This window comes from Rhinolophus sinicus, linkage group LG04, assembly GCF_036562045.2.
Source record: "Rhinolophus sinicus isolate RSC01 linkage group LG04, ASM3656204v1, whole genome shotgun sequence".
In the NCBI taxonomy this organism is placed as follows: Eukaryota; Metazoa; Chordata; class Mammalia; order Chiroptera; family Rhinolophidae; genus Rhinolophus; species Rhinolophus sinicus.
This window is the reverse complement of record NC_133754.1, coordinates 115,350,088-115,365,486: the sequence shown is the minus strand read 5'-3', so window position 1 is coordinate 115,365,486 and position 15,399 is coordinate 115,350,088. Positions and strand designations below refer to the sequence as shown.

Genomic DNA, 15,399 nt, shown 5'->3' with positions numbered 1-15,399 from the left:
TTTGGAATCACAGAACGAAAGGCTAAAAAAAATTCAAAGAAATGTCTGAAAATTTCCCACATTTGGCAAAAGACATAAACCTACAGATTTAAGAAGCTAGACAAACACCGTGCAGGATAAACCTAAAGGAATTCATGCCAAGAACTCCTTGACTTTCAAACTTCTGAAGACAAGAAAAATCTTAAAGAGAAAAATGATACCTTACTTATAAGGGAAAAATAATTTGACTATATTTATGAAGTGAGTTTATTGTGGACAGCATATAGTTGGGTCATTTTTAAAAACCATGTACCACTGTTTTATAGATGGGAAATGAGTCATGTTGGTTAACAGTATTGGTCAAGTCTTCTATGTTTTATTTTTCATCTACATCTATCAAATTGAGAAAGTGCTGTTACTGTTCACCTATAATTATAGATGTGGTTATTCTTTCAGTTTTATTAGGATTTGCTTTGCATATTTTGAAGTAGTGTTAAAAGATGGAAAAACATGTAGGATTGTTTTGTCATCTTGATGAATTATTCCCTTTATTATTGTGCAGTATTTCTCTTTATCCCAGATAATATTCCTTTCTTTTGAATTTTACTTTGATATTAATGTAGCCACTCAGACTTTCTTTTTATTATGTTTGCATGGTATCTTTTCTGTGTTTTTATATTATTTTTAGATTGGATTTCTTGTAGACATCATTATATACTTGAGTCTTGATTTTATATCCAATCTGTTCACCTCTGCCTTTTTATTGCAATAACTAGACCATTTTTGTTTAATGTTATTAATATAGTTGGGTTTAAATGTACTGGGTGGCTATTTGTCATCTATTTTCCCAACCTGTTTTTTCCTTTTTTTTTCACTTTTGCTGCTTTCTTTAGACTAATTATTTTTAGTGATTCCATTGCATCTACTTTAGTGGTTTATTATCAGTGCTCTTTTCTGTCTGTGGGTATGTGGTTGCTTTAGCATTTACAAGATACACCTTTAACTCATCACAGTCTACTTTAAAACAATACTTTTTACTTCATATATATTATAAGAATCTTATAATAATTTTCCATTTTTCACCTTCCATCTTTTGTGGTGTTGTCATCATATATTATAAATCTCACAGTATACTGTTGTTGTTTTAAAAGATAATTTGGCCCTTTTTGTTTTTTAAGAAGAGTTCTGAAAATAAGAAAAGTGTTTTATTTTTATCCTCATGATTCAAGGTTGTGCTGTTTGTTTCTGCATATAAATCCATTAATCCATTCCCACCTGATAACATTTTTCTTCTGTCTAAAGAATTTCTTTTAACTTTGCCTGTAACACAAGTCAGTTGGTGATTAATTCTATCAGCTTTGTCAGAAATGTCTTATATTTGCTAAGTATGGACTTCTAGGTTGACTTTTTTCTTTCAGTACTTTAAAATTGTCACTTCATTGTCTTCTGGCTCATATAATTTCTGACCAGAAGTAGGCATTCATTCTTATTCCTCTGTACATATTATATTTTTTTCTGTCTACTTAAGATGTTCTCTTTATCAGTGGTTTTCAGCAATTTGATTATAATGTACCTTGATGTGGTTTTCTTCATGCTTCTCCTTGGCATTCATTTAGTTTCTTGGATATGAGGGTTTATAGAATTCATCAAAATTTGAACATTTTGCTCATTATTTCTTTAAATGTTTTTTTCTTCCTCCTTTTTTTCTTCTGAAATGCTAATTACACATGTATTAGATACTTGATGTTATGCCACGGGTCACAGATTACTCTCATTATTTTCCAGTCTTCATTCATTGTGGGGTTTTTTTCTGTTATAGTTTTAACTTATCATAGTTTATGCCTTAAAGTCTCAATCTGTTTTATGCCATTTATCCTTGCTTATGTGGTATCTATACTTATATTAATCCTGTCCATTGTTTTCTGTTTTGTTATTTGGTTGATTTGTTTTCTTATTTCAGATATTTTTCATATTTAGATTTTCAGTTTGGAACTTTTTTGTAAATTCCCTTTTTTTTCTCATCATGTTCATGCTTCTCTTTCTCTTCTTAAACATATGGAGTATATGTGCTGTTTTAATGGCTTTGATTATTAATTTTATATGTGTCATTTCTTACTCTGTTGCTATTGATTGATTTTTTTCCTTGATAAGAGTCATGTATCCCTGCTTGTATTCATTCTTACTAATTCTTTTTGTTGGGCTCTAGATGTTATGAATTTTATATTAGTATGTGATAGTCTTGTCATATTATTTTAAATCTTTGGGGGCCTTTTCTGGAATGTAGTTAAGTTGTTTGGAATTAATCTGATCCTTTCAAGGTTTACTTTAAGCTTTGTTATGTTGGATTCAGACTTCACTTGACTCTCAGACTAACTTGGCTCCTTTAAGGCAATAAATACCCTCTGGTTATTCTCCCCAGTTGGTCATAAATTAGGAGGTTTTTCTATCCTGACTTCTGGGAATAGAAACTTCCTACTTCTGTGCATGCTTTGGTGATTTTTCAGCCTCCGCTTTTTCAGGTCTTTCCCCAACCTGCAGTGTTTTTCTTACATGCTTCTACAAGTTAGTACTCAGAAGACCTTTCTTCAGGTCTCCAAGACTCTGTATCAGTACATCTCTTATCCTACAAATACTAGTTGCCAAGGCTTCCTTAAAATCCAATTCTGGGGAGCATTTTCTCAATTGTTGAGATTTTGCTTCCCTGCAATTGTCGTCAGTTTGACTCAAATAAACTCTTATAAACTTTCAAAAAAAAATCCAATTCTGTCACCTCATCTTACTGTGTCAGCCAGGCTCTGGTTTGGTCTCTTTTTATGCTGTAAGTTGGAAACTCTTTCAGCAGTAAGCTGTGAGAATCATACAGCTCACCTCATTTATTTTCCTGCCTGTTGTCTGAAGTATACAAACCATCTCATATAGTTTGTATGGTTTTTTTAGATGTCTAATATGAAGGGGTAAATCAGTTTCTTTTTCTCTATTATAGCCAGATTTGGAAGTCCTTATGAAATCTCTTGCTCAAAATATGGAAATTGACCATTTTAGAATTTAGTGTTATGTAGTCTTGTGATTTAAAGAGAGTGGTCTATTATGAGTGTAATAAAATGTTTTTTTGTTGTGTCACTTCCCCCAAAAAAATTTCTAGTGAGCAACCTCAGTGTGCCACTTCTGAAGCTATACCTTTCTTCACATTCAGGAAGAGTGAAACCTATGCAGCTAACTCAAGTTCTAAATTATTTCCCATTTACAGGGTACTACTTTACAAAACCAGAACTAATCTTCAGGTTGGAACAAGGTGAAGATCCGTGGTTACTAGAGAAAGAATTTCTAAGTAGAAACTCCCCAGGTAAGTTACTGAATATGGGTAGAAGGCCTCCAAGAAAATTAGATCCAAATGACCAGCTATAAATGAGCAGTTTGAAATGTTTGTGTTTTTTTTTAAAGATTTTATTGGGGGAGGGGAACAGGACTTTGTTGGGGAACAGTGTGTACTTCCAGGACTTTTTTCCAAGTCAAGTTGTTGTCCTTTCAATCTTAGTTGTGGAAGGTGCTCTTCAGCTTCAAGTTGTTGTCCTTTCAGTCTTAGTTGTGGAGGGCGCAGCTCAGCTCCAGGTCCAGTTGCCATTGCTAGTTGCAGGGGGCGCTGCCCACCATCCCTTGTGGGAATAGAACTGCCAACCTTGTGGTTGAGAGGATGCGCTCCAACCAACTGAGCCATCCGGGAGCTCAGTGGCAGCTCAGCTCAAGGTGCCCTGTTCAATTTTAGTTGCAGGGGGCGCTGCCCACCATCCCTTGTGGGAGTCGAGGAATTGAACTGGCAACCTTGTGGTTGAGAGCACGTGCTCCAACCAACTGTGCCATCCGGGAGGCAGCTCAGCTCAAGGTGCCGTGTTCAATCTTAGTTGCAGGGGGCAGAGCCCACCATCCCTTGTGGGATTCGAGGAATTGAATTGGCAACCTTGTGGTTGAGAGCCCACTGGACCATGTGGGAATGAAACCGGCAGCCTTCGGAGTTAGGAGCACGGAGCTCTAACCGCCTGAGCCACTGGGCTGGCCCGAAATGTTTTTTAGCACTCTGCTTTAGAGGCCTTTACATTTGAAATTTTAGAAATAATAGGTCTAAAGTGGAAGATAGACTGATAACAAAGGGAATGGATTGTAAGCATATTGATATTCTTATCTTTAAAAGATAGGAGATTTTGAAATGAAAAACTGAATAATGGATGTATATTTAACGATAAAAAGATAAAAACTAAGAAAGGTCAGTAAAGCTAAAATTGGGAGTGAACAGATCAGAAGAGAGGAACCATTGATTTTATCATATAATAATGAATTGCTTGATACCATCTAAATAAATAGATGATTAAGGAATTACATAATACAATTAGGAAGGACAACTATTAGAGCAAACTGCAACCTTCCTAATTATTAGAAGTTAAATACATTTAACTGCAAAGAAAACAGACCTGTTACTAGAAAAGTTTCCTATAAAGGTATATCAAGGTTACCCAGGACCACCACCAGGTTCATTGATTCTCTAGGACACCTCAGCATATAGTCATACTCATAGCTAAGATTTATACAGTGAAATGATACAAAGCAAAATTAGTAAAGAGACAAGTTGCATGGGTTGAAGTCCAGAAGAAACCAGGTGTAAGCTTCCAGGACCCCAGCAATGAATTGTGACAATAACACATGTGAAGTGTCTATCAGGAAAGTTCATTAGGTACTAGGTTCTTGGGAATCGTTTCAAAATCTAAGTTCCCACATGCCAGCCAATCTTGCAAGCAGGGCTTTCTAATGGTAGCAGTCTCAGGCCTGCTGTGTTAACTCCTTTCTGCACAAAAACTATACAAACACGCTACATAACAGAGTAAAACAAACATATCTACCATATCAACTAATGTAAATGGATTACATTCACCTATTAAGAGAAAATGCTATCAAAGTGTATCAAAAAGAAACACCTGAAAAAAATTTGGGAAGTTCAAAATATAGTCATAAACTGTTAAGGCAGTAAACATAAAAATAACTCAATGTTTATGTAACTAGTATTTAAGGTTCAATTCAAGTCAAAAAAGGACATTCTAATAATGTGAAAAGATAATTTTTATAAGACATATAAAAGTTTTGAATATTAGTATACCAAATAAATTATCATCAAGAGACATAAAACAAAAAGCTGCAAGAGTTGTAAGGAGAAATAGGAACACATTTGATGTTATAGACCATACTACGTCTCTCTGACTTTATACAGCGCCAGTGGACTCTAGAATATTGTTCAGCAAACTATGGCCTTTTGGTCAAATGCTGCCTGCTGCTTGTTTGAGTAAAGAAATATTTACTGGAACATAGCCATATCCATTTGTTTATGTATTTATACTACAAAGCAGAGTTGAGTGGTTGTAATAGAGACTGCGTGGCAAGCAAAGCCTAAAACATTTACTCTCGTCTTTTTACGTAAGAAGTCTACCGACCTCTGGTCTAGAAATTACAAATAGGATGTTTTATAAAATGAAACTATTATGTGTCTTTCAAAACTCTATCCTGAAAACAAAGAATAAACCTTTTAAATGACCTTGGAACATTGATAAAATGTAAAAGTATTTTCGGCAACGTCAGTAAGTTCCACAAAGTAGAGATATTATTGTTCAATAACACTATAAATTGCAAACAATATGAGAAAAATTAAAATTCCTTTATCTTAAAATCAGTAATGAGTATATATCTTTTAAAAACCTATTTTATCAAAGAGTACATCAATATTGTACAATATCCGGAAATTTTTTTAAATGGAAAATGTATTTATTAGAACCTCGGGGCTATAGATAAAGAGCAGTGCCTAGAGGGAAATTTTTAGTCTCATGTACTTATTTTAAAAAGCAAGATATTTTTAAAAGAAAACTAAGTGAAACAAAAGATGTAATAAAGATAAACTTATAATGGTAAAAATTATAAAACTAAAGACAAGTTCTCGGAAAAAAAATAATTAAAATAGCTAACCTCACCTAGAAAAAAGAACAAAAGCACTATTACTCATGTTAAGTTTTGCTTCAGATTCCTACTTCTATAATACCGTGTTTCCCCGAAAATAAGACCTAGCCGGACCATCAGCTCTACTGCGTCTTTTGGAGCAAAAATTAATAAGACCAGGTCGTACATTAATTTTTGCTCTAAAAGGCACATTAGAGCTGATGGTCCGGCTAGGTCTTATTTTCAGGGAAACATGGTATATCCTTGAATACTTTAGGCTATATTTTATCTCTTTTGTAAAAACTCTTTAACCCATTAGAGTGTGTCAAAAGAAAATGAGACTCTGTGCCAGAGCACATACAGTTACTGAATGAATGCCTTTCCTCAACTGGATTATAATCTTCAAAACAAAAGTAGTCTCAGTTTTACTCTTCCTTACTCTGGTATGTATTTAATAACATTGTAGGTTGATTCCAAAGCCAGGTGGAGAGAGGTATTTCATATTGATTCACTCAGAAAACACTACATCCACAAAGGCAAATGCCCAAGTCAAATTTCTGGGACTTTTGAGTCATCAGCACTGGATCTGAACCCTTGTGCTCAGTGACAGAGCTCACTAGGGAATTCTGAGGCACACTGCTTTTTATGGACCACTGACTTCATTTATATTATAGAAGTGAGTGAAGACTATCACAGTGAGGGTTTTATTTTGGAAAGGTGAGCAAAGCTGCGTAAAGTATAGTTTATATCATATAAACTATATGTTGTTGATTAAAAGGTGAACCATTAACTAGGTACAACCAAGAAAGAGTTGCCCAATTAACTATGGATTTGCCATCAATTTGAAGATACCTCCTAATTTTAGTGATTGTAATTACTTTAAAAATCATGAGTAATACATGGATGCTCTCCATGTATTACTTGTTAAAATGAATGATTCAGGCAGTAACCTCTGTCAGATTTTAAAAGAAATGTTGCTGAAATTCGTGAGAAGATACTAGAATCCTTTGTTTTTTTGACTAAGATTTGGGAGAATAGTTTTGCCCTGCCTGAAGGGGCATCTAGATTCTAAATAATTCTAAAGCTAGAATGGAGGATAATTTAGGGAAAGAATGTGAGTATAAAGTTATTGCTGGAAATGAATCATGTAATGGGAACTAATATCCTGTCAAGATTAAAGCAGAAGATACTGTGGACTGATAGAATAGTAGCTAGAACATGTAATGAGCATGTAGTTAGTGTAACACTTTTTTTTCCTGAATCACATCACTTAAATCTTTCATATGCTGGTACCTAGGGCAATGTATTCAAATCCTTCAAATATTTTTAGCATAGGTAGGCCTGACACTTTTTGCATGGAGTGTGGATAGCAGCAGAGCAACAGCAGTCAACTATGCACAAGAAACTTACGGTAAATGAATATAAAGGATACTTGTAAAAGTTCTAGGGCCTGTTTGAAACCTATGATCCTTAAAATTCTCACAGTCTATAAAAACTAGATAGATATGTTAAAAAGTAGATGGAAAATAGAATTAAGGATTGAACAGGGACTGGTTTGGGAGAAATGAGGGAGCAAAAAGAGAAAAGAGAAAATTTGATAGTTAAGAGACATTCCCTATTGAACAACCTTGATATAATACTAAGGTCAGAACCAGGATATAGTGGTGACTCCAATATAGGTGGAAAAATTACTTTAACTCTCATCAATTTTTTTCACTTCCACTGATACATTTATGTTCCTGTGACTTATACTACAGAGAGAATTAAAGAGTGGCCAGTAAAACTATTTCTTTGAACACGAGAAAGTTGATGCCACTATAAATTTATTTTCGTGTTGATGTGTAGAATGGGAAAAATGGAACTCTGTCACGTAAACTAATAATTATCCTACCATTGTAATCTGTGTTTTACTAAGATCTAGACTCTTGTACTATTCCCTAATGCAAACTCTATCTCAGATAAATCTAATGAAAGCCATTCTCCATTGATTTTTTTTAATCTACTTACTGCCATAATCCTTGTTGAATTCATTCCATTCTCTACTTTTTCTGTTCCCAGGATCCAACTTTCTTAAATATATTCTCTACTCTCAATTGTTCCTTTCCTTTATATCTTCTTCTTTACCCAGTTTTGAAAATTATACCTTAATGTTGTGTCCAGCGCAACACGGGCGCTGAGGGTACGACAAGGGGTGGCTTTGGGTTAAGTTTTTAAGAAAGAAACAAACAGAGACTTAACGCAGTTTAAATCTCAGAAGGCCAGGGGGCCTCCAGTCATGAAATACTGGAGCCTAGAATGAAGCCAACTGATGATTTTTATTGGTAAGTACACAAGGGAATGTTATTGTTTTTGAACACGGTCTGTGAGACTCGTTTATCACGTTATAGAAATAACCCAAACAAATTATGTTGATCTTCAAACAGCCAAAGCAGAAGGTCCTTGAGGAGAGTTATGTGACTCTTTTAAGGGATAAATATCACATGTTGAAATTGTTTTACAGAGCTGAGCAGAGACAGCTTAATCGTATCGCTCTAAAGACTCTTCTCACAATTAAGTGAGAGGGGAAAGCCAGAACCAGCAGCAGCTTTTCCCAGGAAAGGGGAAGGGGGGGGGGCAAGGCCCCTTTCCAGATCTTTCTAAGGCAGCTCTTTTTGGGGGTCCCTGCTCGGTTCCACCTGGCTGAAGTTGTTTCCCACATGGAAATCTTACTTGTCTTTGGCTGCAAACCATCTTTTGGGGACCCGACAGAGAGACATGAGGTATAAAACATTGAGATAAGCAAAGTCCCAAAGACAGTCTCACAGACTCTTCTCTCCTCAAGGAAAGACACGGGGCGGGGGCGGAGGGGGGGGGGGACAATCGGCTAGGCTGTTGTGTGATAGCACCTTAAGATGCCAGATAGATAGGTAGGTAGGTAGATAGATACAGATACAGTTATAGATATAGATATTCATTTCTAGTTTCCTCTCTTTCCACTACAAAAGGTTTGTTTTTAACAAAACAAAGTGAAAAAGAGTGACTATACACTTGGAATTACTTTATATTGTTGGGAAACTTAGCCAGAAACCAAGGAATCAAATACATAATAAGGCATATGTATATAAGTCCATGAGAAGTGTGTTAAATATTCATAAAGTATTTTTAATTTTCTCATTTTTAGAAGCATCCCAACTTGATGAACTCTCAGAGACGAGCCCAGAAAACCATGGCAAACATTTGTGGCAAGTTTTGTTCACCAAAAATTCATTGATTACAGAGCAGGAAATTTCAGGAAAACTGTATAATCTGGACATAAACATTTTTCCTGCAAGAACAATACCATATATATTTGATGCTACAGTGCCTACTTACTTGCATTTCAGCTCGTTGAACTCACATTGTCAATATTCAAGAAAGACTGCTCACGAGCTTAATGCATGTGAGAAATGGCTCCTCGGTATTAAGGATGCCAGAACTAATCCTGGAGAGAAATCTTTCATTTACAGTAAAAATGTAAAAGCCTTTGCTCATAAAGAGGAAATTATTGAGCATCAGACAGTTCGGACTTTACAGCAAGCTTTTAAATATAATGAATGTGGAAAAGCTTTCCTTGAAAAGAGTGCCCTGATTACATCTAATGTCACTGACCTAAAAGTGAAATCTTATGAACTTAGTAAGTTTGGGGAATACCAATGTGATAAATCAACCTTTGCAGTTTCTCAGAGCAGTCATCCAGAGAAGAATCACTATACATTTAATGGATATGAATGTACTAAAAACAGAAATAATTTCAATAGGATCACTCAGAGAACTAACATAGAAGGGAAATCTTACAGGCCAAAATCACATATTAAAGAACATCAGAAAATTCATATAGGGGTGAGACCCTTTGAATATGGAAAGAATTTCAGCCATAATTCTGCCTTCTCGGTGCTTCAGAGGACTGACACAACAGACAGACCCTCTGATTATGACACATGGACAGACACATTGAGTTACCAGTCAGCTTTCAACATACATCATAGAACTCACAAAACAGTGAAACCCTATGAGTGTAATGAATGTGGAAAATCCTGCTCTGTGAAGTCTTGCCTGATTCAGCCTCAGAAAAGTCACACAGGGGAGAAACGCTATGAATGTCTTGAATGTGGGAAAGCTTTCAGTGAGAAATCACACCTAAGAAAACATCAGAGAACTCACACAGGAGAGAAACCCTATAAATGTGATGGGTGTGAGAAAGCTTTCAGTGCAAAGTCAGGCCTAAGAATACATCAGACAACTCACAAAGGGGAGAAACCCTACAAATGTGATGGGTGTGAGAAAGCTTTCAGTGCAAAGTCAGGCCTAAGAATACATCAGAGGACTCACACAGGGGAGAAGCCCTTTGAATGTAATGAATGTGGGAAATCTTTCAACTATAAGTCAATCCTTATAGTACATCAGAGAACTCACACGGGGGAGAAACCCTTTGAATGTAATGAGTGTGGAAAATCTTTTAGCCACATGTCAGGCCTAAGGAATCATCGGAGAACTCACACAGGTGAAAGACCATATAAATGTGATGAATGTGGGAAAGCTTTCAAACTGAAGTCAGGTCTAAGAAAACATCACAGAACTCACACAGGGGAGAAGCCCTATAAATGTAATCAGTGTGGGAAAGCTTTTGGTCAGAAATCACAACTCAGAGGACATCATAGAATCCACACAGGAGAGAAACCCTATAAATGTAATCATTGTGGGGAAGCTTTCAGCCAGAAGTCAAACCTTAGAGTACATCACAGAACGCACACTGGGGAGAAACCCTATCAATGTGATGATTGTGGGAAAACATTCAGGAAGAAATCAAATCTCAGAGGACACCAAAGAACTCACACAGGTGAGAAACCCTATGAATGTGATGAATGTGGAAAAGCTTTCGGCGAGAAGTCAGTCCTAAGAAAACATCAGAGAACTCACACAGGAGAGAAACCTTATAGTTGTAACCACTGTAAAGAAGCTTTCAGCCAGAAATCAAACCTCAGAGTACATCAGAGAATTCACACAGGGGAGAAACCCTATAAATGTGATAAGTGTGGGAAAACTTTCAGCCAGAAATCAAGCCTTAGAGAACATCAGAAAGCCCATACAGGGAATTAAACATGAATGTAAAGAATATGGAAAAACTCTGAGCCAGAAATCAAATCTAACAATACAAAATGGAACACATAAGGAGAGACCCCCATGAGTATAATGAACACTTAAAAGTACCTCTACAAGATACCAACCTTCACTAAACATCAGAGAACTTACACAGGAGACAAATTCTTGGAATATATTTTATATGGATAGTCTTTTGTCCAGAGTACAGATTTCATTGTAGATCACAGAACTCACCAAGCAAAAAAACTCTATAAGGATAATGAATATAAGAAATACCCAGTGCACTCAATTCTCAGAAAACTCGCAATACAGAAAAAATTCTAGGAATGTAATAAAAATATGAAAACTTTGTGCCAGCAATAAAAACTCATTCATCATTGGAGAAATCACACAGTGAGAAAACTGAGAATGAAATAAATGTTTGATAACCTTTAGCCAAAAACCAGCTTTCTGAGGACAGCAAAAATATAGAGAGAGGGTAGAGCCCTCATATTATATTAACACAGACAAGAAATGAGGTAATGGATGTGGAAAATCCTTCTACAGTAAGTCACCCCTCAATTTGACTTACACAGGAGTAATCCTCTATATGTCATATAATGACTATTAATTGTTCACCAATGACCATTTCCTCTTCTCCCTCATGCCACACCTAGTCGAAATTTCTCTATCGTCCTATCATCCAACCACTCTATCATCCTAATGGGGTCATGTTATTAACCTCTGGCTAGTGGAATGTGAGAGTAAATGACAAATCCCATTAGATACATCCCTCAAATTCAGAGTGTTTTTCTCCTATCCCGTACCAGAATGGAATGGCGATTACCCTCAGTGAAACTGTGGGGCTCATGCACTGAAGATGGAAGAATACATGATGGAAGGAAATACAGTCAAAGAAAGACTGTGGAATGGTGTTTTCTTCATTTACACTATAATACTTTTTGCAGTGACAAAATAAACTTGACCTCCTATAGGTTTGGGTATACTTAACACTGACATATATTTGCCAACCCTCAGTTAACAAAGCTTATGAGTATGATTTCTGTGAACCTCAGAACTCAGTATATATCGGAAACATCACATAGGAGAAACCCTTGACAATACACTATATGAGCATAGTTTTTATCTACAACTATTCCTCATAAGTCAGGTAAATATCAGGAGAATAAATCCAACACTTCAACATATGTAGGAAATCCTTTACCAAAAAATGCTATGTCATTAAATATCTGATAATTGAGTTGTGAATATGTGAAAGTTTTAAACAAGTCATCAAACTTGAATATCTCTCAGAGTATATTACAAGGGGGGAATCTATTAATTTGAAAAGGGAGGTAATAGCCTTTACTTAGAAATTCTTATCTCAAAATTATTGTTTCAGGGGGCGGCCAGATGGCTCAGTTGGTTAGAGCGCGAGCTCTGGACAACAGTGTCGCCGGTTCGATTCCCACATGGGCCAGTGAGCTGTGCCCTCCACAACTAGATTGAAGACAACCAGCTGCCGCTGAGCTGCTGGAGGAGTGGCCGAACGGCTCAGTTGGTTATAGCACAAGCTCTTAACAACGAGGTTACCGGTTCAATTCTCCCATGGGATGGTGGGCTGTGCACCCCGCAACTAAGATTGAAAACGGTGACTGGACTTGGAGCTGAGCTGCTCTCTCCACAGCTAGATTGAAGGACAACGACTTGGATCTGATGGACCCTGGAGAAACACACTGTTCCCAATATTCCCCAATACAAAAACAAAAACAAGGGGCTGGCCCTGTGGCTCAGGCGGTTAGAGCTCTATGCTCCGAAGGCTGCCGGTTCGATTCCCACATGGGCCAGTGGGCTCTCAACCACAAGGTTGCCAGTTCAATCCCTGGAGTCCCACAAGGGATGGTGGGCTCCGCCCCCTGCAACTAAGATTGAACACAGCACCTTGAGCTGAGCTGCCTCCCGATGGCTCAGTTGGTTGGAGCGCATCCTCTCAACCACAAGGTTGCCGGTTCGACTCCCGCAAGGGATGGTGGGCTGGTGGGCTGTGCCCTCTGCAACTAGAAAACGGCAACTGGACCTGGAGCTGAGCTGCGCCCTCCACAACTAAGATTGAAAGGACAACTTGACTTGGAAAAAAACAGGCCTGGAAGTACACACTGTTCCCCAATAAAGTCCCGTTCCCCTTCCCCAATAAAATCTTTAAAAAAAAACACACCAAAACAAAACAATTGTTTCGTGTTTAATATTAAAACATTTGATGATATATAACAATATTGATTCATAGACATTCACTAGAATAAGATTTAAAAGAACAAGAAATAAATTCCATAAATTGAACAGCATTGAAGTATGTGACTATTTTCTATTGTTTATCTGTGAGTTTATATACATGCATGCCACTTAAGACATATTTGTTTTATATTTGTATTGGAACTCAACATTGTAATGGAATTATGTACCCTTGTGTAGTAACTATGCTGACATCAACTACAATTTGCCAATGTATATTAATAATAAATAAACCTTTTATATGAAGTGTCTGAAAATTCAGAATCAATCATACCTCATTCCCTTTCTCATGCTGCCCTCTGACTTGAGCATATACGAAAGGCCATTGTTAAGTAAACTGTCTCTTTTCAAAAAAGCTGAACAATTAAAACATACATTTAAGCATATACAGAATATATATATGTATATTAGACCTGACATTAAATTCAGGAACTCATCCTAGAAAAAGTGCTACATACCTCATTGCCGAATATCACTACAATCACTTTTGAAGTACTCCCCGTGGGAAGCTATGCACTGATGCCAGTGCCTAGTCCACTCTTCAAAGCAATTTTGGAACTCTTTCTGGAATGGCCATCAGAGCTGTCGTCGTATTACCCTTAATGTCTTGAATGTCATTAAAATGTCTTCTTTTCAATGTTTCCTTTATCTTTGGGTAAATAAAGAAGTCATTGGGGGCCAGATCAGGTAAGTAGGGAGGGTGTTCCAATACAGTTATTTGTCTACTGGTTATACACTCCCTCATAGACGGTGCCATGTAAGCTGGTGCATTGTTGTGATGCAAGAGCCATGAGTTATTGGTGAAAAGTTCAGGTCTAACTTTCACTCAGCCTTTTCAGCACGTCCAAATAGTAAACTTGGTTAACTGTCCAGTTTGGTACAAATTCATAATGAATAATCCCTCTGGTATAAAAAAGAAAAGTTAGCAGCATTGTTGCAACAAGTTTGCGAGCTTAATTGTCAGACCTTGTGTGTGTGTGTGTGTGTGTACATTCTTTCCCCAGAGCTATCAAGTATACTGATGAGCACTTTGAAGATATTATTTATGGTACTTTTTATTCCTTGCTTTTTAAAGTGTATTATACTTTCCATCTCTGCTGAAATAACCTATCTGATCTTACATGTTATCTGTTTTCTCCATTAGAGTCATTTTACAAGGCATTTGGCATCCTATGTCTCACTTAACCAACTGCTTATGTCCTTTTTTCTCAGCCACCTAGCTCTCCAAATTTTTGGTTAGGTTTTTGCCCTGCAATCTCATATATATGATGCATTCAAGAAAAGTTAATTTACGTCTGTCAGCTGTTTTCTTGTCTTATGCTGAGGAGCAATGGTCTTTCCTGCTCTCTACTTATCTGAGCTATAACTGAAAGTTGTCAGTTGATTTTTAATAAATGTTCCAAGGTAATTTGATGGGAAAAGGAGGATTGTTTTCAAAAGTGGTGATAAAATAACTGGATATTCATATATTTAAAATGCACCTTTGTGTTCATACAAAATTAAATATTTAAATATTTAATTTATTTAAATATTTGTTGAAAATAAATCATAGACAAATAAAATAGCTAACAGTACAAAATTTGTTAGAAAACAGAAGAAACTAATTGTACTTTGAGGCATGCAGAGATTTTTAAGGTGTAACACAAAACATGAAACATAAAAGCAAAAAAGATAAGTTGTAATTTATTAAAATTTGAAGTGCTTTTCAAGATTTTATTATCGAACTGAAAAAAATCACAGATTGAGAGAAAATGTCTCTAATAGATATATCTGAGAAAGGACTTGCATCCACAGTATATAAAGACTGTTCATAATGTTACATTAATACAGACAACACAGTTAAAATGGGCAAAATAGGAGGTAGATTAAAACAGGCATTTCACAAAAGAAGATCTATAGATTGCCAATAAGTTGGAAAGGTTGGTAATAAGGTGGCCAATAACTAGAAAAGATTTCAAAGCTTTAGTCATCAAGTAAGTGCAAATTAAAACTATAATAGTATCACAAATCCATTTAATAGTTACGTACCTATAACCAACAATTTCAATTCTGGTTATTTACCCC

The 15,399-nt window shown here is 36.2% G+C and overlaps 1 protein-coding gene across 2 annotated transcripts in view; it reads left to right on the top strand.

Annotated features, from left to right (window-relative positions):
• LOC109438087 (uncharacterized) overlaps positions 1–13,592 on the top strand; it is a 44,521-nt gene extending 30,929 nt beyond the window's left edge. The window contains exons 3-5 of one of the 2 annotated variants that reach the window (XM_074330271.1): positions 3,227–3,322; positions 9,110–10,804; positions 12,449–13,592. In XM_074330271.1, coding sequence (XP_074186372.1) covers positions 3,227–3,322; positions 9,110–10,804; positions 12,449–12,555 — 1,898 coding nt within the window. In that variant the 3' untranslated portion in view covers positions 12,556–13,592. Of the gene's footprint in view, positions 1–3,226; positions 3,323–9,109 lie in introns of both variants that reach the window. The other variant, XM_074330270.1, reaches the window with a different exon arrangement.
• The last annotated feature ends 1,807 nt before the right edge of the window (positions 13,593–15,399 follow it).